Source organism: Lissotriton vulgaris, chromosome 2_1, assembly GCF_964263255.1.
Source record: "Lissotriton vulgaris chromosome 2_1, aLisVul1.2, whole genome shotgun sequence".
Lineage (NCBI taxonomy): Eukaryota > Metazoa > Chordata > Amphibia > Caudata > Salamandridae > Lissotriton > Lissotriton vulgaris.
This window is the reverse complement of record NC_141687.1, coordinates 1,395,079,644-1,395,103,924: the sequence shown is the minus strand read 5'-3', so window position 1 is coordinate 1,395,103,924 and position 24,281 is coordinate 1,395,079,644. Positions and strand designations below refer to the sequence as shown.

Genomic DNA, 24,281 nt, shown 5'->3' with positions numbered 1-24,281 from the left:
CTGAAATTAGGTTGAGCCCAACCTGACTTTTAGGCGTCAGGGTGATTCCATGATGAAGAAAACACCACTAGGGTGTGTGAGGGTATATAAAATAAAAGCACTTGCTTCCTTTCCCAATTCCTAGTGGCGTACCATTCGTAGCTCCACATAGAGATTTCCCATCACGGTTTGATCAGGATCCACCCAAAACATTAATCGTGGAATAGATTAAGAGATCAGGGGAGTACTTCTTGTGAATAAGTGTTATAACATGGGAGGGTGTACTCCCTCTTTTGAGTTCCTCTCGGCCCTTCTGGTATCAAGAGAGTCTCTCTCGCTTACCCTTGTGTATCACGCTTAATTGTTGACTGCATTCTATGCCATCCTCTGATAGCGGAAAGAGCGTAGCAGAGACCTAGGCAGATGCAGGCAGTGGGTTTTTGTCTCTTGCAGTGACGCAATCCAATACTTGTGGGGGTGAGCCATTAATGCCCACTGCAGACGGCAATATGGTTTATGGCTATAGAGATATTAATCAGAGAAATGTTTAAAAACTTTGAACTGTTCATTGAGATGTTTCTTAGCAGAGTTATATTAAACTAAGGGGATCCAAAAGCCACACTGGAAATGTTTTGTACTGGCCGCTCTTCGGTGACGTCAAGTTACAAACATGTACATAGTGCTCCAACCAAACTGGTGATTGGATTTAGCACTGGGCAGAAAAGAACAGCTAAAGTATTTTCCTCAAACAGCTTTTCTTTGATCTTTATAAGTGTGAGGAGAATCTGTTTTGATTATGTGTTCGCATGTGTTTACTAAGATGCCCCTTTTGACTAAAGCTTTTCTCACATTCCATACATTGGTATGGCCTTTCACCCAGGTGTATTCTTAGGTGTCTATTGAGAACTCCCTTCTGACTGAAGCTTTTTTTACATGTACTACAGCAATACGGTCTCTCTCCTGTATGTGTTCTCTTGTGTATGATGAGAGTACCTGCTGTGCTGAAGCTTTTCCTACATTCAGCACACTGGTACGGTCTGGCTGCCACGTGCGCTAGCTTTGGTTTAATCAAATTATCCTTTTTACCGCCACTTCCCTCCCTTTCAATGCAGGAGTATGAAGCAGAGTGCTGCTGCAGACCAGGCTGAAATGACAGAAGCGACGAAGGACTCTGTGCAGTCGTCCACTCATTAAATGTTTCTGATCTCACAACAGTTATACTTTCTGGATATGAACTGAAAAAACCTTCGCCTGGACATGTGTTAGAATATTCTTGTTCTTGAGAAGTTCCATACAATAGCTTGTTAGTATGGCTTGTTTCCTTCAGAGGGCTACAAAACACCTTGGCGTTGCCTTTTCTTAATGCCGTTTTGAATGATGTTTTTCCTGCACATTTTTCAGGCTTCTCCAGTTTGCTTCTGTTGTTAACGGCTCCACCACCTGCTGAATTAACACAAGTGTCAAATTACAACTGATCCAAATGCAAGAAACAGCTTAAAGACATCTTCTTATAGTTAAATAATTGCAATAAATGTATTAGTTGAATAGCAATGGTTTAAAAGCGGTTAAGTTGTGATGCTGTCAAAGCCGAAGTAGGACCTCACTCTGATGGGAACGAAAACTCAAACAACAGTTTGCACTAGAATTGAAAATACAACTGGTGCTGGAAACACCACACTTTTTCACTACACATATTTCACCAGGTAAATCAGTGTCATGTGAGCAGGGAAAATACCAAAGGTTCGAATGTTGCAGCTTGGGAGAGGGGAAACATTCAGATCGATGCCATTTTAACCCAGTCCGAGGTGGGGAACTCAAAATGCATATGTAAACAAGCATTTGTAATGCATTAGGTCTTGCATTTGCGCGAGTTAGAGCTATTGGTATTGCAAATGACTGTCTTTTATCTATGTGTTTTGGACAAAGACTTTGAAGAACACAGGAAAGATTGGCCTTTTTGGAAACTTTGAGGCCTGGTGAAAGTCAGAAACTGTAGCTGTGTGTTTGCCTGCGGATAGGAAGTTGGGCAAAAAAGGGCCAGCAGCCATGAGACGGCAGAGAGACAAAGATATGGAGACAGGCTGGAGAGGTGAGATAAAATATTAAGAATAAAGAAGAGAAAAGGAGGAGTGCACAAGAGCAACATTCAGAACAGAAAGAAAAGGAAAATTAAATTGGGGGTTGAGAAAAGGAGGGTAGGATGTAGGAGAGAGATTATAGGATGAGGAAGAAGTAGGGAAGAGAGAATAAATGGGAAAATACAAGCATTTGCAATGCAATAGGTCTCGCATTAGGAAAGTTTGAGCTATTGGTATTGTAAATGACACATTTCTTATTTATGTGTTGGTTTTGAAAATTGCGAAATTAATAGCTTTATCATTTACAATGCCAAAACTTTTAACTTTCGCAAATGTGACACCTATAGCATTTGTAATGCAATATGTGTTGTATTTACGTGACTTAGATGTATTGATATTACAAATAACAATTGCTTTTAATTTTTTAAAATAATTAATACTTAAATAAAAGTGATTGTAATTTATAATGGCAATACCTTAAACTTTTGTAAATAACTTTTGTGAAGATTATGTTCAGTGTATTTTATTGGGACGAAAATCCAAGAACAGAAGTGAAATATTAACATCTTTTTGTGACGTTTGTAATAAAGCTTGAAACATTGAGAGAACATATTTATACCAGTTGTTTTTGAATGGTTGCACAGATTGATGCTGTGTTGGCGTTAAGTGATGCTGTGGTAGCGCATAGTGTGATGTTGTGGTGCCCCTGAGGGATGCTGAGTGATGCTGTGGTGATGCCATAGAGTATAATTATGTGGCGTGTAACTATGTGGCACTGAGTGGTATTTGGAGTGTATGCTGCATTGAGTGCAGTGTAATTATGTGGTGTTTAATTATGTGGCACTGAGTGGAATTTGCAGTGCATGTTGCATTGAGTGCAGTGTAATTATGTAGCATATAATTATGTGGCACTGAATGGTATTTGGAGTGTATGTTGCATTGAGTGCATCAGACTATACATGAAGAAGGCTCAGTTCACAATTTCAAGAAGTTATGAAGGCTTGTTTTACCCATGAGAACTAGCTTTCAACTACTCAGTAACATACCTTTTGGAGATCTAAGTAAAACAGACAGTAAAGAGGCACACTCACCCAAATTTTAAATGTGTTTACATGTAACATTCAGGGGTAGCGATGTGTGTTCCAATACTGTAACACAGCAGCAGCTCACTAATATTACTGCAAATAATCTGTGACCACTTCCCATTTCTCATAAGCGAGGTACCGTTATGATGTTAAAAAAACTTATGGATTTTGCGTGAAAAAACAAAACATTTCTCTGCAAAATGTTCGTAATAGACTCTCATATATCACCCAGATTACAAATAAATAAAAGGGGATTGGTATTTTGAATAATATGTGCAAGAATTATTCAGGGTCACCAGGGCAAGACCTGGCTCTATCAGAGGCCCCCTGAACTGCTAGGGCCCAGTCCACTTTGCCCATGCCTTAAAAGGTGCCCCACCACACCAAGAGGCAATGCTAATAATATGGCTACTCCCACAAGACGCAGTACTCCGGTTTATGAAAGGACTATGGCAGTTTGAGACTAGATGATGTTTCTCTGGTTTCAATATATCAGTCCCACCCTCGATCCCTCAAATAGAAACTAAAACAAGCATTGGAAATGCAATAGGTCTAACAGTTGTTGGAGCTGGAGCTATTGGCATTGTAAATGGCAATGTTTTGCACTTTGCAATAGGTCTTGTATTTGTTGGAGCTATTCACATTGTAAATGGCAATGTTTTTCATTTATCCTTGAGGTTTTATATAGAGCGAACTTAACAGCCTCAGTTGTGAACTTCGATTCATCAAAGTTTTCTGAGCCCTGAAATTTGCACAAGTAAAGTGCTAACAGCATAAATACGGGCACTGTTTAATAAATAGAAGCCACTGCAATACAAGAGCAAAGGTGACCAAGTGACTGCTTCTGGGTTGACGGAGTTGCTTACAGTCACTGCCAGTTAAAGCTAGCAGGCCTGCTACTATGAGTTTATCAAACTTAATGCTATGTTTTCTTATGTTATGCTATGTTATGCTATGCTACACAATGGTATGGTTTGTTGCATTTGGTTATGCTATGCTATATTTTGTTATGCTATTCTTTGTTTTGTTGTGCTATGCTTTGTTTTGTTGTGCTATGCTTTGTTTTGTTGTGCTGTGCTTTGTTTTGTTGTGCTATGCTTTGTTTTGCTGTGCTATGCCTTGGTATGCTTTCTATGTTTTGTTATGCTATGCTATGCTTTGTTGTGTTTTATTATGCTATGCTTTGTTTTGCTACGCTATGTTTTGTTATGCTATGCTTTGTTATGCTGTGCTTTGTTTTGTTATGCTATGCTATATGTTTTGTTTTCTTATACTATGCTTTGCAATGCTATGTTTTGTTGTGTTTTGCTATGTTTCGTTGTGTTTTGCTATGTTTTGTTATGCTTTGTTTTTAATGTTATGCTATGTTTTGTTATGTTATGCTATGTGTTGTTTTGTTCGGCTATGCTATGTTTGGTTATATTATGTTTTGTTTTGCTATCCTATGCTTTGTTTTGTTATGCTATGCTATGTTTTGCGATCCTATGCTTTGTTTTGTTATGCTATGTTGTGTTTTGTTATGCTATGCTTTGTTATGCTATGTTTTGCTATGCTAAGTTATGCTATGCTATGTGTTGTTCTGTTTTATTATGCTACGCTTTGTTTTGCTATGCTTTGTTTTATTTGGCTATGCATTGTTATGCTGTGCTTTGTTTTGTTATGCTATGCTTTGCAATGCTATGTTTTGTTATGCTATGTTTTGTTATGTTATGCTAAGTTTTGTTCTGCTATGTTTTGTTGTGTTTTGTTATGCTATGCTATGTTTTGCTATGCTTTATGTTATGCTATGCTTTGTTATGCTATGTTTTGTTATGCTATGCTATGTTTTGTTGTGTTTTTATGCTATGTTGTGTTTTGCTATGCTATGTTTTGTTATGCTATGCTTCGTTTTGCTATCCTATGCTTTGTTTTGTTATGCTATGCTATATTTTGCTATCCTATGCCTTGTTTTGTTATGCTATGCTATGTTTTGTTATGCTATGCTTTGTTTTGCTATGCTATGTTTTGTTGTGCTATGTTTTGTTATGCTATACTTTTCTATGCTATGCTTTCTTATGCTATGTTTTGTTATGCTATGCTTTGTTGTGTTTGGTATGCTATGCTATATGTTTTTGTTTTGTTATGCTATGCTATGCTATGTTTTGCTATGTTTTGTTGTGTTGTGTTTTGTTATGCTATGCTATGCTATGTTTTGCTGTGTTTGGTATGCTATGCTATGTTTTGTTGTGTTTGGTATGCTATGCTAGGTTTTGCTATACTATGATATGTTTTGTTATGCTATGTTTTGCTATGTTTTGTTGTGTTTTGTTATGCTATGCTTTGTTTTGTCGTGCTATGTTTTGTTTGCTATCCTATGCTTTGTTTTGTTATGCTATGCTATGTATTGTTTTGCTATCCTATGGTTTGTGTTGTTATGCTATGTTTTGTTGTGCTATGTTTTGTTGTGTTTGCTATGCTATGGTTTGTTATGCTATGCTGTTTTGTTGTGTTTTATTATGCTATGCTTTGTTTTGCTATGTTTTGCTATGCTATGGTTTGCTTTGTTATGCTATGTTTAGTTATGCTATACTATGCTTTGATGTGTTTTGTTATACTATGCTATGTTTTGCTATGCTATGATATGTTTTGTTATACTATGTTTTGTTATACTATGTTTTGTTGTGTTTTGTTATGCTATGCTATGTTTTGTTATGCTATGCTATGTTGTGCTATGATATGTTTTGTTATGCTATGCTAACCTTTGTTGTGTTTTGTTATGCTATGCTTTGTTGTGTTTTGTTATGCTATGCTTTGTTACGCTATGCTGTGTTTTGTTGTGTTGTGCTATGCTTTGCTTTATTTTGTTATGCTATGCTATGTTTTGTTATGCTATGTTTTGTTGTGTTTTGTTATGCTATGCCTTGTTATGCTATGTTTTGTTTTGTTATGCTATGTTTTGTTTTGTTATGCTTTGCTTTATTTTGTTATGCTATGCTTTATTTTGTTATGCTGTGCTATGCTTTGTTATGCTGTTCTTTTTTTGTGTTTTGTTATGCTATGCTTTGTTGTGTTTTGTTATGCTATGTTATGTTTTGTTGTGTTTTGTTATGCTAAGCTATGCTTTGTTGTGTTGTGTTTTGCTATGCTATATTTTGTTATGTTATGTGTTGTTGCGTTTTGTTTTGCTATGTTTTGTTGTGTTATGCTATGGTTTGCTTTATTTTGTTATGCTATGCTATGTTTTGGTATGTTGTGTTTTGTTATTCTATGTATTATGTTATGCTATGTTTTGTTCTGCTATGTTTTGTTGTGTTGTGTTATGCTGTGCTATGTTTTGTTATGCTATGCTTTGCTTTATTTTGTTATGCTATGCTATGTTTTGTTATGCTATGCTATGCTTTGTTGTTTTGTAATGATCTGCCATGCTATGCTTTGTTATGCTATCTTTTGTTTTGCTATGTTGTTGTGTTTTGTTGTGTTATGCTATGCTGTTATGCTATGTTTTGTTATGCTATGTTTCGTTATGCTATGCTAGGTTTTGTTATGCTATGCTATGTCTTGTTGTGTTATGCCATGCTTTGCTTTATTTTGTTATGCTATGTTTTGTCATGCTATGCTTTGTTTTGCTATGCTGTTTTTGTTTTGCTATGCTATGTTTTGCTATCTTGGTGTGTGGTTGGTTGTGTGGTTTGGGGTTGTGTGTGTGTGGGGAGTTGTGTGTGTGGGGGGGTTGTGTGTGTGGGGTTGTGTGTGGGGGGTTTTGTGTGTGTGTGGGGGGATTGTGTGTGTGGGGTTGTGTGTTTGTGTGTGGTTGTGTGTGTAGGGGTTGTGTGTGTAGGCGTTGTGTGTGTAGGGGCTGTGTGTGGAGGGGGTTGTGTGTTTGGGGGGGTGAACCTAGAATAATGGAGAGCTCTGTGGCAGGTGGGGGGGGGGTAGTTTGCTGCTTTAAGAAAGTGGCTTCACTTGTGTACTAGCTGGTAATTGATGAACTGCACTTTGAAATGGTTTTACAGCAAGCAGTACACGCACATTCACAAAAACTGTTAGAGTGCTCAAACAAACGCACTGTGAAAGAACACACAGACATACATATTTTGGAACCTGGTTACATCAAACGGAGTGACCACAATGCCCTCAACATAAATCAGAAGCTCAAAAGAAAATGGTCCAAGTTGCGGGACTTGCAGGCAAAATGTGAGATTTGTGGTGTGATGTACTATGGAACCCACATATTATGCCTTCGTTTTCAGCCGCCCCACCTCTCCCTTCGCCACCTCTTCCTTTGTTCACTGAAGAGCTTTGAAGCCATTAGAAGGTGCATACGCTACAATATAAGCACCCCACGCATGCTGACCTCACAGGCGTACCCAGGCAGCCACTGTATGGCGAATGCTCCAAGCCCAGAATATCCGAGCCTGAGAGAGCGCTCTCTGAACCCTCCCTGTGGTGCCCTGGCTTCTGGGCGCTGCGTGGTCTGCGGGGGCGGGGGGGCATGCACACATTCCTTTATCCTGCCACCTCATTGCCAGATTTGCCCCTCGAGAGAAATAGCAATTGTCATCACAGTAAACATGTAACAGGCAACATAGCTCACTGGGTTAATGTGACTACTGCTTAGATCGCAGTGACGCCTACAGGTCCCTGGCTTGAACCATACTGGTGCCAGCTTCATTCTGTGGTTGCTGAAAGGAGTATCGTTAATATGGAAGTCACCCTTATATTATTGTGAGTTCTGAAAGGATGAAATATGGTGGCAATGGGTGTTCCATAAATAGCGTGCGCATGTTGTGATTTATAATAACCCTTTCACGTGAAGCATACACAGACTGATACCCCAAGGGGCGCAGGGGGAGAGTGGAGACGATCTATCGAACTATGATAAAAGGTTGGCTCGAGCCCCTCGGGGGGGATGCGGGTGCACCGTGTCTGTCCGTCCGCGTTAGTTTCTGGGGCATCCGCGGGGGGGGGGGGGCTTTGAGCAGTGAGCGGATGGAAGCTGATTGAACAGATTGATTCCAGTAATTAAATGACTTGGAAGAGAATTCCTTGCGCATCTCATTACGCATAAAGTCATGTGACCTAGTTTGCAGCTTGTCCAGTCTGGTGTGACGCGCAGAGTTTGGGTTCTGTTGAGCCTGTTTGTGAGCTGATTACGTTCATAAAGTACATTTTACCTAAGACGCCGTCCGTTGAGAGATGCTTTCTTCGTAAATTGCATCGTTCATAAAGTGTTACAAAGGGCTTGTCCAAGCAGTTCATGTTGCCCCACACTGGAGAAGAACAAATTCAGGATATTGTCACACAAGAATGTGAGAGAGAGATAAATCAAGTGTGAGAGAGCAGAAAGGAGTGGCGCTAGGCTGCAGCCTCAACAAGCTCTCGGCATTGCTGTGGGGTGGGGCGGGGGATCGCGTTCCTTTGAAGTCTGATGGGTGGGGGGGTCGGAGGAGCGGATTCCTTTGAAGTCTGATGCAGAGGCTCAGACAAATGGTGTGGGTGTGCGACGTGCATGCGCCTGGCTCACATGAACTGTACCTAATCCGCAATTTGGGTACACTTTTGAAAGCCTTACTATAATCTCGCCAAACAAACATTGCTAAAGCAATGCCTGAGGCTCGACCTAAAAATAGTTCTACAATATCTATATTGCCATGGTAACAGGAGTAAAAGTATGTCGGTGTAAAAATGTGAAATGGTAGAACAGTTCCCAAAACTATAGGACTATTGTACAAACCAAAAAATTGTGCCTTTAATCATTGCCCGATTGTTCTGGAACATCTCGAATAACGTGCTTTGATTCTGGCACTTCCTGAGTGCCAGAGACTGGCAGCATCGCAGTAGTATTTATGTCTCTGGGAAACAAAAGTCTGGCCTTTTGGAGTGCACCGAGCCGCGCACGTGGACGTTCCATCTCTTGCAATCGGGTCAGACTTAAAGGCCACCTGAAGCGAGCAGCCGAGCGTGCGCGCGCACTGATCTCGTCGAATGCGCCCCTAATTTCGATTCAAATACATTGCCATGAATAATGTACTTGCAAACTGCTTTCTTATGCCTATCCAAATCCAGATGCCGTTTAAAATTAACAACTGGCAAAATGAAAATGCATGTGTATTTAGGAGTTTAAGGGATTCCGCTCCTGCTCAGAAGCCGCGGCAGTGGCAGCTTCCTGTCTACGGTTCAGGCGGCTGGATCTCCCTCGGAGACTTCCCATCATTTTGGTTACATTTTTCTGCTCCTATTCAGCGTCTTTGGGTCTTTTTACGAGTAACTGACCCTGCCTAATCCATCTTTCAGGTAGGCGGGCGGAAAAGATATGTAATTAGTGGTCTGCGGGGAGGGGGAGAGAAGGGAAAAACAGCGCGAGAGGAGAGAACATGGGAATTGGTGGAGAGCGAAGTACAGAAACCGAGAAAAAGAGTACGTACGGAGAAGACAGACACCGAGGCAAAGATGTGAAAAGGAGAGTACAAGAGGGAATCTAGGCTAAGTTGGAAGGAAAAAGAAGTAAAGTGACGGAACAGCAGATGCAGACAAAGTGAGTGGAATCGGAGGGAAGACAAGGTTTGCAGATGGGCAGAGAGAACTGCAGGACGAGCACTGAAGAGGATAGAAATAACAAGCTCTCGGCATTGCGTGGCGGGGGAGCGGATTTCTTTGAAGTCTGATGGGGGGGGCGGATTCATTTGAAGTCTGATGCCGAGGCTCAGACAAATGGTGCGCGAGGAAAGGCGAGTGAGCATATGGAGAGTGAGGGGGTGTGCAGCCTGGTGACCTGAATGCATGTGGCAGAGGCGGAGCGCGGCACACGCGCAGGAAGTGTCTGGTAGCAAATGGCAGCTGTTCACGATGGGTGTGGTTGCGCTCACATGCACTGTACCCCATCCGCAGTTTGGGTACACTTTTGAAAGCCTTACTATAATCCCGCCAGCATCCCTAACGGGATTGCTTAGGCGAGACCTAAAAAAGGGAGGGCAAACTGTTGCGAAGCCAATATGTCTTCTATTCGGCACAAATGGCTTTGCTTATGTTTTTATTCAAAATGCTGTGAAGCGTGACTAAGAAACCCACACAATCTGGATTGGTGAATAAAAAATAAGTAGCACTATAGTGGGAGGAGCATCACAAAGGATGTGGATGGGCAAACATCACACAGGATATGGGTGGGGGAAGCATTATAATGGGCATAGCAGGGGTAAACAACATGTAGGGCGTGGAAGGTAGGAAGCAACTTGTAAGGGCCATAAATGCAAAACGAAGGTCTAGCAAGAACACTGCTCTGCACCCACCTCCCCCCAGATAAATAGGAAACTGTTTCAGACTCAAAGCGTTTTGTGTACAGACCTAAATGGGGGGGGGGGGGGGGGGGGGGGGGGGATTCTTCTCCAGCATCAAAACATTCAGACTGAGCACACCACTGATTTCAAACCAGGCCTACGATCAAGCCACCTCGTGTACTCAAAGCACCAAGCCCAAGGCACTGTATCAAACACGGACATACCAGCTTCACCTCTAGACGTGTTATTCATGACAATAGAGACCACCCTCTCAATAAAGATCCACGATAAAGGGGTGATGCATTAACTCAATGTCTGGAGCTGGTCAGGCACACAGGAGTTAAGCAAGGAGTGTAATCAAGGAGAAGCCGAATGCATTAAGGCTGGAGATGAAATATGTCACAAAACTTAATCGCAACGCTCTGCAACCGTGCTTACAAAGCATTTACCTGTAAAGCAAGACAAGCTGCGGATGAGCTTCCTGTGCAGGGGACAAGAGTGTGAGCCGGGGAGGCTACACAACATTTCCAAACTACAGGGAGGCCATGTAGTAATGTAGGACTAAAAACAAAATACATAGAAAGAGCACAGACGGGCAGTTCTCCCAGGAGACCAGAGCCATTCCATGGCCTGGGCAGCTGGCTTCGAGGAGCATGGCAAGCACAGATAGCAGTGCCCCCTGCTCTGAGGCAGGTTGCAGCCCAACACTTCCCGCCCTGTCCGCCTGGCTCCCGTGATCTGCTGGAGCCCCATGATTGATTGGGAGGGAATGATAGTGTAGAGACAGTAAAACAGAGGAGTGGGAAATATATATGTATGAGCTGCTGCATCATAGCTGATAAATCAGTCAATGCCTTCGTGTTCTGGGCCTCAGACGAATTACAGAGCCATCATCACTGTAAAGGCCTCGGCAAAAGCACCATCCACGGCAGAAGTTATTAGCCTTTCATTGTTCGAGATATCATTGCAGTTAAGATAACTCAGATTTATGAGTCCCTTGATTAATCCCATATCCGTTCCCCAACTTGTGCTTTAACTCAGCTTTAGTGCAAGAAAAGCACGGTCGAAAGCCAGAATGTTGTCACGCAAAGCTTGCAACAACTGAATTATTCATGTGTACGGTTCCATCAACCTGAATTATAAATATAGAAAAACAATCAATGGCGTCTAACCTGGTCTTTATTCGCTGGCGTCTGGCGCAGGGGTCGCCTATGACTGTAGTATCAGCATAATTTCTGTTTAGGTTTAACACAAGCCTTCCTGCCTTTCAATGACCAACATCATGTGTACAGACGAAATACACAACGTTGAAAGCGATACCAGCGCAGCGCTCATGAAACGGCGCTGCGCTGGTAAAGAGATACTATGTACAAAGCTATAGAGCGGGGAGGGAGAGTCTAAAAAGATAAGGATTGTGCGCTGCGTGTGGCCCGTTGTAAAAGTGCCATAGCGTGCTGCAAAAAAATAAATAAATAGTTTCTACAAATGCAAAGCGAGGCGGACATAAACAATGTGTGGTGCTTAGGCATGGGAAACACAAGATGAAGAAAAAGTAGTCCCAAAAGGAAAACAGAACCACAAAAGCAGACGAAAACTGGAGTTAGGCGATGCTGCTTCCGGAATCAACAGGAGTGACGAATCGGATGGACAGCCAATAATAACCCCGCTAAGAAAAGCAATGCCAGAGTTTACTAATGGCAAGCGGCAGGAGAAACTACCCTGCAAAAGGCGGAGTTTCACCCCTGATACAGATTACTTGATGTCTTGGAGAGACAATGCATGCGAGCTGCCTAGGCGAGACCTAAAAATACCTAGAAAATATGAGGTACTCTTATATACTTGGTGCATTATCATCACCCTAAATGAAGAGCCACAATAGGTGCATAAATAATTCTGATAACGTCAGTGATGAAAGTGCAACGCACTGCTCCCTTCACATGTACAGGCCAAATCATGGGTGTCCACTGCATTTATTCATGGAGTGAAAGCATGAATTCCTTTGCAGAAATGATTCTGATGTTTCTAGACTGTAATCCACAAGAAAACAAACCATATATAAAACTGTTAATGACTCTCAAAATTAGCAATTTTTGGACAAATTACAAATGAGACGGATTTGCGACCTATATACAAAATCATTAGACATCAGTGCAGCGATTCCCTGAAAATTGTAATTTTATTGAACTGAGGGCCAGATGTATGACCAGCTTGTGCATGGGCAAACAGGTTAGCGACCCGTTTGCGCATTCAAAAACCTACATGGCCGATGTACTAACACTATTTTGCGACTATCTATTAGGGAGGGGCGTTCCCTTCCTAATTGCGACTTACAAGCCATGTATGAATGTTTTGCGACTGCAATTGCGGTCGCAAAACACTTGCAATTTACCGCACTCTTCAAGAGGGTGGTAATGCAGTCGCAAATGGGAAGGGGTCTCCAGGGGACCACTTCCCCTTTGTGACTGGCTCTAAAAATATTTTTTGAGGGAAGGCAGTGGTCCCAGGGACCACTACCTGCCATTAATGAAACAAAAATGTTTCATTTTTTTTTTATATACATCCCGTTTTCCTTTAATGCAGCCCGTTTTCCTTTAAGGAAAATGGGCTGCATTAAAAAAAAACTGCTTTATTGAAAAGCAGTTCCAGACATGGAGGTCTGCTGAGACCAGCAGGCCGCCATCCCTGGAGAGGGCCAGCCATTCCCAAAGGGGTCGCAAATTATGAGTGGCTCATTAATATTCATGAGCCTAGCTTTTTGCGACCCCATTGGGAATTGCTAACAGTGTATCTGACACTGTTGTACATTGGCTTTTGCGGCTCGGAAATTGCGACTCGCAAAAGCCAATGGCCTCACATCTGGCCCCAAAAGCCTAAAGCAAATGCACTGAACTAGTTCACCGGAAATTAGGACGATTATTAAAAGTACTTCAATAATTCCCACAGAGACATGAATACCGGAAATAAGAACGATTATTAAAGGTACTTCAATAATTCCCACAGAGACATGAATACATGTTATGTTAACAGAGCTAAAAGCTGCTTTAGATAACACTAATGCAGTCACAAATAGGAACGTACAACAGTGTCTCAGATACTGTTTGCGATCCCAAATGGGGTCGCAAATTGCCTGCCTCATTAATATTCATGAGGCAGGTGCAATTTGCGACCCCATGGGAATGGCTAGCAGTACCAGGGATGGTGGTCTGCAGGGGTAAGTAGACCACCATGTCTGTGACTGCTTTTTAAATAAAGCAGTTTTTTTTTAATGCAGAATGTTTTCCTCAAAGGAAAACGTGATGAATTTAAAAAGGAAAAATGTAAAGATTCTGTTTCATTTTTTTTTTAAGAGTAGGAAATCGTCCATGGGACCACTCCCTGCCCTTAAAAAATATTTTTGCATTCATTCACAAAGGGTAAGGGGTCCCCTGGGGGCCCTTTCCTGTCTGAGCAGCTTACCACCTACTTGATTGAAGTAGGTGGTAAACTGAGTGTTTTGCAACCGCAATTGCGGTTGCAAAACAATGGTACATACCATTGGGACCCGCTATTAGGAAGGGACGCCCCTTCCTAATAGCGAGTCACAAACAATATTTTGCCAGTTGGTAATAAGTTACCAAATGGCAAAATAGGGTTGTACATGGGTCAGCCCTATTTTACGGTCGCAAACGGGCCGATTTCACGTTTGCGATTGCAAAAAATGGTTGTACATCTGGCACTTAGAACTGTTAAGCTGTTTAGCTTTAAAAAAAATAAATATATATATTGTTAATCCAAAGAGCAAATTGACGATGTTTCTTGGCTCTCTGAGATAAGCTTATCAAACCTCAGTATAATCTGGGGGGTTTGTCAAGCCTCAGCATAATCTGCGCATCATTAGCATAAGAAACTGGTCTGACTCCAAAACATTCATAATGTCCACAAGAGCCCTGATGTAGATGTTGATAATACAGGCAAAAGTGAGGAACCTTGAGGACCTCAACAGTGAAAAGTGAATGATTTTACCAATAGGAAGGAAGACCCTGCCCCTCAATTGACTCTTCTGATTCTGAGCGGGCTGCCTCGTCGGCCATGGACACATCCAAGGCCCTGACTCCGGCTCCGTACACTTCACCTGGAAATGCAGGTGCTTGTGTTTTATCTGAAGTCCTGCTTGAGAGATGTGGTCATACTGGCATATTAGAAGTGCCTCACTGGTCTTAGATTCCATCGGGGGACGTTCAGCTGTGTGGGTACTATAGAGGACTGATGCTTGCACAAGGGTGCTTCCATAAATGCTTCTATGGTTTAGGTTTCTGCAGGCACCCCCTTACTCTGGCTTCACCAAGTTTAGGAGTTTTAGCTACAGTCTTATTTAGGGCAACAGATGCTTCTCAGATATAGATTGAAAGCAGAGTTGGGGGGCAGCTAAGAGTTAAGTTTTTTCGAGGTGTTATGACCTTCACAGGAGACAAACATATTGGCACACAGATCTTATTCTTCGCATTTTCACCCAACCAATCACATGATCAATAGCATATTATGACACGAAATGTCAATGGTCTTCAAAACGAAAATAAAAGAGGTGCATGGATGTATTCTGTGTAAATGCCACGCCCAATGTCCTCCTCTTACAGGAGACTGACTTCACTAGGTGCTGCAAAGGGGTTACTATACTTCTACACAATCATTCCCATTGGTGGTATCAAACCTCCACATCGACAACCTAGGGACATTTGTAATAATTACAAGTACAATGAAGGGTATTGTGAGGTCCATAACGAGTGAGTAAATCCCAACCCCAGCCAAACTAGCAGTTCTCTTTTTGCACTAATTGAGCTGCTATTGGACCTACCGGCAGGCAAAACAGTGTTGGGAGGGGACTTCAATACAGTTTGAACCCTTCTTAGACATTGAAACCACATCCTTGGACCCGAAATTCAGGACTCTGGCCAAATGGGCAGACTTGGTGGGTCTCTGTGATATGGGCCCGTAGGTTGCACCCTCTGGCCAGACAATACACTATTTACACCATACACCACCACACTTCTTCCAGATTTGACTACCTGTTTCTTACAGCTGCCGATTGAGGGGCGACGACTGACACCCAGATACTACTTTGTTGGCTCTCCGACCGGGATAGGTGATGAATGGCTGCCCGAACTGAGATGTAGAGGCATATGGTGCTTGAATGCATGGTGACCGAGGGGTGATCAGTTTGCAGACCATTTGAAGGAGGTCACAGAGGAATTATTTCGGCTTAACACCAATTCAAGCACGTCCTTTAACAACCTCTGGCAGGCTTTTAAGGTGGTTGCTATCGGCGAGGAAGATAAGGGCGAGGGTATATGACATCTAATCCTTAGAAGATCATATTGCTCAGCTAGAAAGCTAACTGTTATTGTCTTTCAATGCCGATACACATGTTCGACATGAGCTAGCTGCTCCTTTTTTTTTTTTTCAGGCTTGTATAGCGCTGGCGTCGACTCCCACAGGAGTATCCCCGCGCTTTTGACCTCTGCCACATTGCGTTCAGGAGAACGTTAGCTGCCTAGAAACTGAAAAGGAGTGTCTTTAGCATTTTCCTGAAGGGAAGGTATTCAGTACATAGCCTCAGGGTGTTGGGAAAACTGTTCCAGAGGGACGGGCCTGCTATTGAGAGGGCTTTGCTGCCCTGTCTTGCCTTCTTTGCTCTGGGTACTTCTAGAAGGCCCTGTTCGCTCGAGCGAAGTGAGCGGGAGGGTTTGTAGGGGACAAATTTGGTGGCCAGATATGCAGGACCCATACCATTAAGACTTTTATGTATGGTACAGCATACCTTAAATTTAGCCCTCTGTCTGACAGGTAGCCAATGGAGTTTTTCCAGTAGGGGCTTAGAAGGTGAACGGGGGGGTGCATTTAGGACCAGACGGGCAGCCGTGTTCTGGACTACCTGCAGTCTTGTCATGACTCCCTCATTGGCAGATAGCAGCAGGCCGTTACAATAGTCTAGACGACTCATGACTAGGGCTTGTACCAATGTCCTTCTACTGGCATCTGGCAGGAGGGGGAAGATTTTACATAGCATGCCGATTATGTGGAAGCAGGATCCCACCACCTGGTTGGCATGTTGCTTGAGGGAAAGTTCCTGGTCCAGCCGGACCCCCAGGTTCTTAACAGTTGGTTTCGGCTCCGGTACTGGGCCAAGGTCTTGTGGCCACCAGTCCGGAGTCCAGAGTCGTCTTGCCCCCTCAAACAACATGACTTCCGTCTTTCCAACATTGCATTGTAAAAAGTTGGAAGACATCCAGTGTGCCACTGCTTTCATTCCCAGGGAGAAGGAGTTCCTAACCTCGGGAGTCAAGGTTTTAAAGGGAAAGATGAGTTGAGTATCATCCGCATAGGATATTGGAACAAATCCATATGCTCTCAAGATGTTAGCCAGGGGTGCCACATATATGTTGAAAAGAGTTGGGCTCAAGCATGAGCTCTGTGGCACCCCCTTGGTGATCTCAACTTCCTCTGACCGAAAACTGCCCATGGTTACTTGTTGGGTCCGTTTGGTTAGGAAACTTCTTATCCATTCAAGGGCTTCATTTTTCAGGCCGATGTTCTCTAGCCTGGCCATGAGGATGGAGTGAGATACGGTGTCAAACGCCGCAGACAGATCTAGTAGTACCAGGATAACGGAAAAACCCCTGTCCTGGTACATATGCAGATCGTCTGCGACTGACATTAGGGCGGTTTCCGTACTATGTTTGGGCCTGAAGCCGGATTGTGATGGGTCCAGTACTCCTGCAGATTCAATGTATCTCGACAGGTGTTTGTTCACGTGTTTTTCTGTGATTTTACCCAGGAAGGGGAGTAAGGATATTGGTCTGAGATTGCTAAGCTCATTCCAGGGAATGGTGGTATTTTTCCTGAGAGGTTTGACCAATGCCTTTTTCCATCCAAGTGGGACTTGCCCTGTGCTGAGTGAGAGATTTATAAGTCTCTGGATGGTAGGTCCTAGATCTTTAGCTAGAGTGGGCATAATACGTGCAGGAATAGTGTCTGTGGGGGAGCCACTCTTTATCTGGGACATGAGTGCCAATAATTCCTCAATCTGAATAGGGGGAAATACAGAGAGGGAGTTCTCAGGAGGGAGTGGACTGTCAGGGTTTATTGTGGAGTCATTTGTAATTCTGTACGTCGAGTTGGAGAGTAGGATTTTATCATATATGGCATCGATTTTTTGGGTAAAGAAGTGGGAGATGTCGTCACACAATTGTTGTGAGGCCACTTCCGGACTTTCACAGGCTGTAGGCTTAGTAAAGGTCAGTAAGATCTGATATAGAGTCTTGGAATTGTTACCGGCCGCCAAAAGCTGTGAAGCTATATGGTTTTTCCGTGCTGAGCGAATGTCTTTGTGGTATGCTCTCAAAGACTCTTTATAAGTATGTTTATCGCTATCTAGGCGAGAGGCCCTCCATTTCTTTTCTAGCTTCCGTGTAGCTTGTTTGGATAGTCTGAGATTTTCCGAAAACCATATCTCCTGTTTAGGAGCGGGTTTAGGTTTAAAGGTTCTTAATGTAATGGTCTTGTCTATTGTGTGAAGCAGCATCTCTTCATATTCCTGTAGGGCTTTATCTATGTTCTCGCTTCCACTCAATTTGGGCTTTCCAAGCGCTTTACAAAAATTTTCTTGGGTTAGTCTGTGCCAGGGTCTTCTTTTACTGGGTAAGATGAGATGTTTTTGGGCATGCGGGGTAAAAGGGGGGGTGGAGAATTCTAAAACATAGTGATCTGTCCAATCTACTTGGTAAGGGAGGGAGCATTCAATTTGTAGAGAGTTAGTGAAGATTAGGTCCAACGTGTGTCCTGCCATATGGGTGGGCCCGTTGTTGACCTGTCTTAAGCCCAGTGAGCTAAGATCACTGATGAAAGTTTTAGTTTCAGAATTGTTTTCTACCTCACTGTGAATATTGAAATCCCCTAAGAGGAGGAAGTCTGAGTTATCATATACATGAGGTGCCAAAGCTTCCATTAATGTTACAGAGGTGTTATTACATGGACCAGGACCAGCATTGCAAAGAACTAAATTACTTGACACGACTAAGCTAGTGTGAACTTTATCGCGGCCAGGCAAACTCCTGCACTGGCTAACTAATAGGGGCGCTGGCCTCAGAACCATTCCTTTAATGAAGGTAGATGGTAGCAATTTCTCGGACTCCGGGGCTGTCGCAGCCAACTTAGTCACTTCTTTTTAAGACCCTCTACCAGGCTAACTAACGTTCACACCTAGAACTAGTACACTCTTTTGGAGCGGACCTCCCTGGGAGATTGCCGGGACCCTTAAACCAGTCAAACTCCCTATATCAGTTGAAGAGGTACAGGGTGCTAACAATCCTCTGTCAAAACGCAAGGCCCAAATGGTTTCCCTCCTGATTTTTAAAAAAGTATTCCTCTCTTGTGCTTAACCAGCAGAAGATGTTTGATGAGGCTGCTGTGGTGTCTTTGCTCCCCTACAAACTTAGAGGTGCAACAATCTAACTTTTTTTTTTAACCGAATAAACCAGTGTGTTTTTATCAATAAATCTATGTAATCTATATAGAGGCTACACTCTGCAAAAATCCTAATCAACAGTTTGGTGAATGTTATACGTTCCTTGATACAATGGTTTCATGCATGGCAGGAGCACCCAACATTGTTTGTGGTGTCTGTAGGTGGCTCTTGCGAGAGTAACTATACTGAAGGGGCCAGCTACTTTAGTCCTCGAAGAGTTTGACAGGCCTTTAAATAGGCCTACTGGCCCTTCTTGTTCCAAATACTCCCTAAAAGTAACCCTGGCCCCTAATTCCTTAAATGCATTACTACGTTATACGAAGACCCCCTAGGCTCAGATGCTAGTAAAAGGAATGCTATCTAACTGCTTCCCTATTAGGAGAGGTACACACCAGGGACGCCCTCCTACCCTATTGCTATTCGCCCTGAGACGTGGAGCCGCTGGCTGAGTGGATGAGGAGGGAAGCCCAAATAACAGTTTTCTCGTGGGACGACAGATTTGAAGAATGGCTGTTATACACTGATGACGTGCTGTTCTACATATAGAAGCCGGAACAAATGCTCCCCAGGCTGATGCAGATGCTGTGGATCTCTGAGGAGACTTATCAGATCTGTGAGAAAACTGGAACTAGTCGACTTATGGCATTGTGGCAGGCCCTCGCAACGTCGACAGCTTAACATACACGAAGCTACAGTTGTCGGAGATGATTTATCTAACGAGCCTAAGAATAACTAGGACTGCCCTGTTCAAGGTCATATTTAGCAGTGGGAGGCAAACTCCACACCGCCAGTGGAGTTTGCAGGGTTTTGCCAACTCCGCGCTCTGCTGAGAACGCGGGGTCCTGGAAAAAACTGGGACTCCACGGCGTAGCGGAGTTTGCCCCTGCAGGATATGCCCAAGTCAGGACTAGCAAAGCAGTACTTACCTGGTTTGGCGTCTCCTCCTCGCCGCAGCCGTCCTCGCCAGTTGTAAACCCCTACGTTGTACGTCATGGGAGGACTGTGCACGCATGCACATGCGTAGTCCTCACAAGACGTACAACGTTGCGACCGGCAGGGAAGGCCACAGTGAGGTGGAGGGCAGCCCGGGCATGGCGTAGAGCAGAGACGCCAGACCAGGTAAGTGTGCTTGGGAAGATTTCTGGACTGGAGCAGAGTTCAATGGAGTTTTAAGGCAACTCCGTGGAACTCCGCGTAGTGGCACTCCGCCAACTTCGCCCAACTGTAGTCATATTCCTTTCAAGATTCTTATATGTATTAAAACAATAACGCCTAAATTATCCTAGATACTTCTTTACTGAATTACAAGCTATGGTTACAGTGTTCTTATGGGCAGACAAAATACCAACAATCTCCTTCAAGAAGTGCACTCAATCACAATATGATGGAGGGCTGAGCACCGCAGATGACCAATTTTATTACCAAGCTTCCCAAGTGCTCCCCATCAATGAGTGGCTTTTCATCCACCGTCACAACTCTATCTGGTTAGAACTTAGAATACTAGACAATCCTGGGACACTCTCTTTACTGTATGGGTTATGTTACCCCCAATGGATGCCAAAGATCCTTAAGCTGCCCTTCATATTCTAACACAAGGCTTTAAATCACACACAATTATGGGATAGTCTGATTAAAGAGATTCCCTTCTGGTATGGGTCATGGCTGCTGCATGTGTCGAAACTTCAGGGCTTCAGGGGCTGGGGCCGGATTGGGATATCGAACTGTTGTGTGTTCAAATCTTACATACTTTGAACAATTTGCTGAGGAATTTCAACTGGATCACACACACAGTATTTAGATACTTTAGTACTACATTATGCCCTTAATTCACAGAAGATAACCTAGTCCAAGGTACTAGAATTCAACACGTTGAAATCCAAATTATTTTAGCAAACGCATTTCAAGAGTGTACAAGGCCCTAGTCACCAACGCGCACGACCCGTCGGGTAAGATGATGCGCATTACTTATGATTATGGATGATGAACACCTGAAGTGAAGGAAACGTTTCTTACCTGTAATCCTCGTTCCCTTCCAGGGGAATCCTTATCAAAGTCATAGGCATCCCTCCCACGTCCCTGGACAAGAGTTTAAAGCAGATGTTTTTATTCTATGCCCATGATCTCTGATAGACCAGACATCCTTGAGGCGGTCTTCTCTAACACTTTTTCACTTCTCGTGCTTTTTAAATTCATTTTTGTTGGCATTAGGACTTGGTGTACTTTACCACTACTAAACACGGTTAAAGTGCTTGTGCTCTCTCCCTGAAACAAGGTCAAATTAGCCTACACCAGATTGACATATTTAATTTTCTTGTAAGGCCCTAGTATCCAATCAATCAATCAATCAGTACTTGTTAATTCACTACTACTCACCCGTGAGGGTCTCAAGGTGCTGGGGGCTTTGGGGCTGCAGGTCCGACTGGGTGCTGCGGGTCAGTTGAACAGCCAGGTCTTGAAACCCTTCCAGGATTGGGTCAGCGACGGGTATAGCCTGAGGTGGAGAAGAAGGTGTTGGTCTGGTGTAGTGGAGGGCTTTGTAGGAGTGTGTGAGGATCTTGAAGGTGACGGTTTTGTTGAATGGGAGCCAGTGGAGTTCTCGTAGGTGTTCGGAGATGTGGCTGCGGCAGGGGATGTTGAGGGCCAGTCTGGCTGCGGCGTTTTGAACATTCTGTAGTTTCCTGAGAAGTTTCTGGGTGACGACTATGTAGAGTGAGTTTCCGTAGTAGAGTCTGCTGATGATGAGTACGTAGGCGACCGTCTTTCTAGCCTCAGTGGGGATCAATCTGAAGGTCTTTCGAAGCAAGCGAAGAGTGTGGAAGCATGATAAGGAGACGGTGTTGATTTGGCGGTTTATGGTGAGTGAAGAGTCCAGTATGATGCAGAGGTTTCACGCCTGGTAAGCGTGGGAAGGGTGTGGGGGGTCCTAACGCGGCAGTGTGAGAAAGTGCCTTCTTTCTGCATGGTTGCCCCCACTTTATGCTGAAGTGATGATGTAATTTGACTGAGTGTGCCCTGGGCTACTGCCAATCAGGTACCCACAGCCTATGTTCTTTCCCTAAAACTGCCTTGGAGACCAAACCCAATTGGCACACTCTGGCCACAGGTCAGTCCCTGGTAAATGGTACCACAGGTACCCAGGGCACTGTGGCCAGGGAAGGCCTCTAAGGGCTGCAGCACTTATTGTGCCACCCTTAGAGGCCCTGTACCCTAACACTCACACACTGCCTTTGTAGGCTGCGTGTTTTGGTACAGAACAAAGTGAAGAGTCGACATGGCACACATCCCTGTGTGCCATGCCTACAACCCACTGCCCTGGCATAGATCAGTCACCTCTCTAGCTGGGTACACTGTACCAGTGGTGGGAGTACAGGAGCATGAGCCCTGTACCCCTACAGTGTCTAAGCCAATTCTTAGACATTGTAAGTGCAGCAATGCCATTAAGAGTATATGGTGCTGGGAGTTAGTCATTACGAACTCCACAGTACCATAATGGCTTTACTGTAAACTGAGAAGTTTGGTATCAAACTTCTCAGCACATTAAACCCACAATGATGCCAGTGTGGGATTTAATGAAAAAAATGCACACAGGGGGCATCTTAGAGATGCCACCTGAAAAACGACCGACCGCTAGTGTCCAGCCTGAGTGGCTGCTCGCCAGCTGCTACTACCAGAGATGTTTCTGGACCCCTGGGTTGAGAGCCTGCTGCTCTCGGGGTCTAAAACGATGCACATACAGGAACAAGATGGCAAGCCTCCTCCCCCAGGATGGGGAGGGTCCACGAAGGGGAAGCTTCAAAGGCTTGCCGCCTTTGTGTGCTTCCCCCAGGACTGTTGCTGCTTTCAGGAACTGGCCCTTACCAGTTCTAACTCCCACTTTGGGGTGGGGGGTGGGGGGGGAGGGGAGTGAACAGCAGGAAAAACAAGTGAGGAAGAGAGATGTGCCCACCTTTGCCAACCCCACCCTCAGGGTGGGCAAGGCCAGGTGAAGCACAACTCTCAGTCCCCGCCATCTTGCAGATGGGGGGGGGGGGGGGACTCAGCCAACCAGAGACAGGTTCATGCCCCCCTCCCACTGGAGGGCAGCTTAATAGAGGATGTACCCACTCCAGAGAAGGAACCGATTGGTTCCAACTGTAGGAAGGTAGGACCCCCACTTTTTTCCTGGTGTTTTGCTGGTTTTTTACAAGTCTGACTGGGAGGGGGGGACTCAGCCAACCAGGGACAGGTTCATGCCCCCCTCCCACTGGAGGGCGGCTTAATAGAGGATGTACCCACTCCAGAGAAGGAACCGATTGGTTCCAACTGTAGGAAGGAAGGACCCCCACTTTTTTCCTGGTGTTTTGCTGGTTTTTTACAAGTCTGACTGGGATTCAGCTAATCAGGACCCTAGTCTATCTTCTTTCTCCCTAAAATGTTTGACAGGTACTTTGGCACACTTCAGATTGGATACTGGGGTACCCTTATATGTCCCTAGTATATGGTACACATGTACCTAGGGCATAGGTACCACAGAGGCCTCCCATGGGCTGAAGCATGTATTATGCCACCACTGAGAAGCCATACAAAATGGAACTACAGGTCTGCTACTGCAACCTGTGTAAGCTGGTGCTTGCACCACTTACTTTAGATATAGGTTCACTATATCTTTAGGTCATTACACTTAAAACGTATAAGTCACCCTTATAGCAGGCCTTAACAATCCTGAGGGCAGGATGCTGGGTTTTACGTGAGAGGGTGCCCCACCATGAGCAGAGCCCCTCTGCAGCCTTTGGAGACCATTCTCCCGGTTGTCTGCCGGACATATAGGTAGAAGTGCATTATAACCTCGGGGTAAATACCATCTCGAAAACGGCTGCATAGAAACATACCATATTTGGTTTCAAACACCTTGGAATCATACCCCCACACCGGTAACCTGTGTGGGAGGTATGATTCCACCCTTCTGAAGCAAGCTTCGTGGGGTCACTGGTTTACCCGGTGCCAGCCTTCTCAACACGGTCAGCACAAAATGGATGCTGCCGACCAGAGACACGTTTCTGCCCTCCTGCTGCTGAGCCAAGCTCGAGCAGAGGAAGGCAGCACAATAGGCATCCTGTCACAGGGAGGTGTGAGAACCTCCCAGACAGGATTTAGGGAATTGGGGCTAGGTGGGTGCACTCTAAAGTGCCTGAAAGTCTGCAGCTGGGGAACATTTGCTGTCCCTGTGCATAGCCCAGCTCAAACCAGTTGTGGGAGCCGTTGGCTCCTGCTCTGGCGCGAAACTGGACAAAAGACATGGGTGTAACCACCCCTCTGTCTTGATCCTCCTGTAGGAGGGTCCCCCGAATCGGTTCAACCCTCTCCAGTGGGTACAAAAGGGCCTCCCTGGCTGTAAGACTTTAGATTT

The 24,281-nt window shown here is 44.3% G+C and overlaps 1 protein-coding gene across 1 annotated transcript in view; it reads right to left on the bottom strand.

Moving 5' to 3' along the window:
* Window positions 1-412: 412 nt before the first annotated feature.
* LOC147732631 (uncharacterized) overlaps window positions 413-24,281 on the bottom strand; it is a 277,650-nt gene continuing 253,781 nt past the window's right edge. Inside the window, exon 7 of the mRNA XM_086958837.1 lies at window positions 413-1,422. Coding sequence (XP_086814963.1) covers window positions 746-1,422 — 677 coding nt within the window. The 3' untranslated portion in view covers window positions 413-745. The remainder of the gene's footprint in view (window positions 1,423-24,281) is intronic.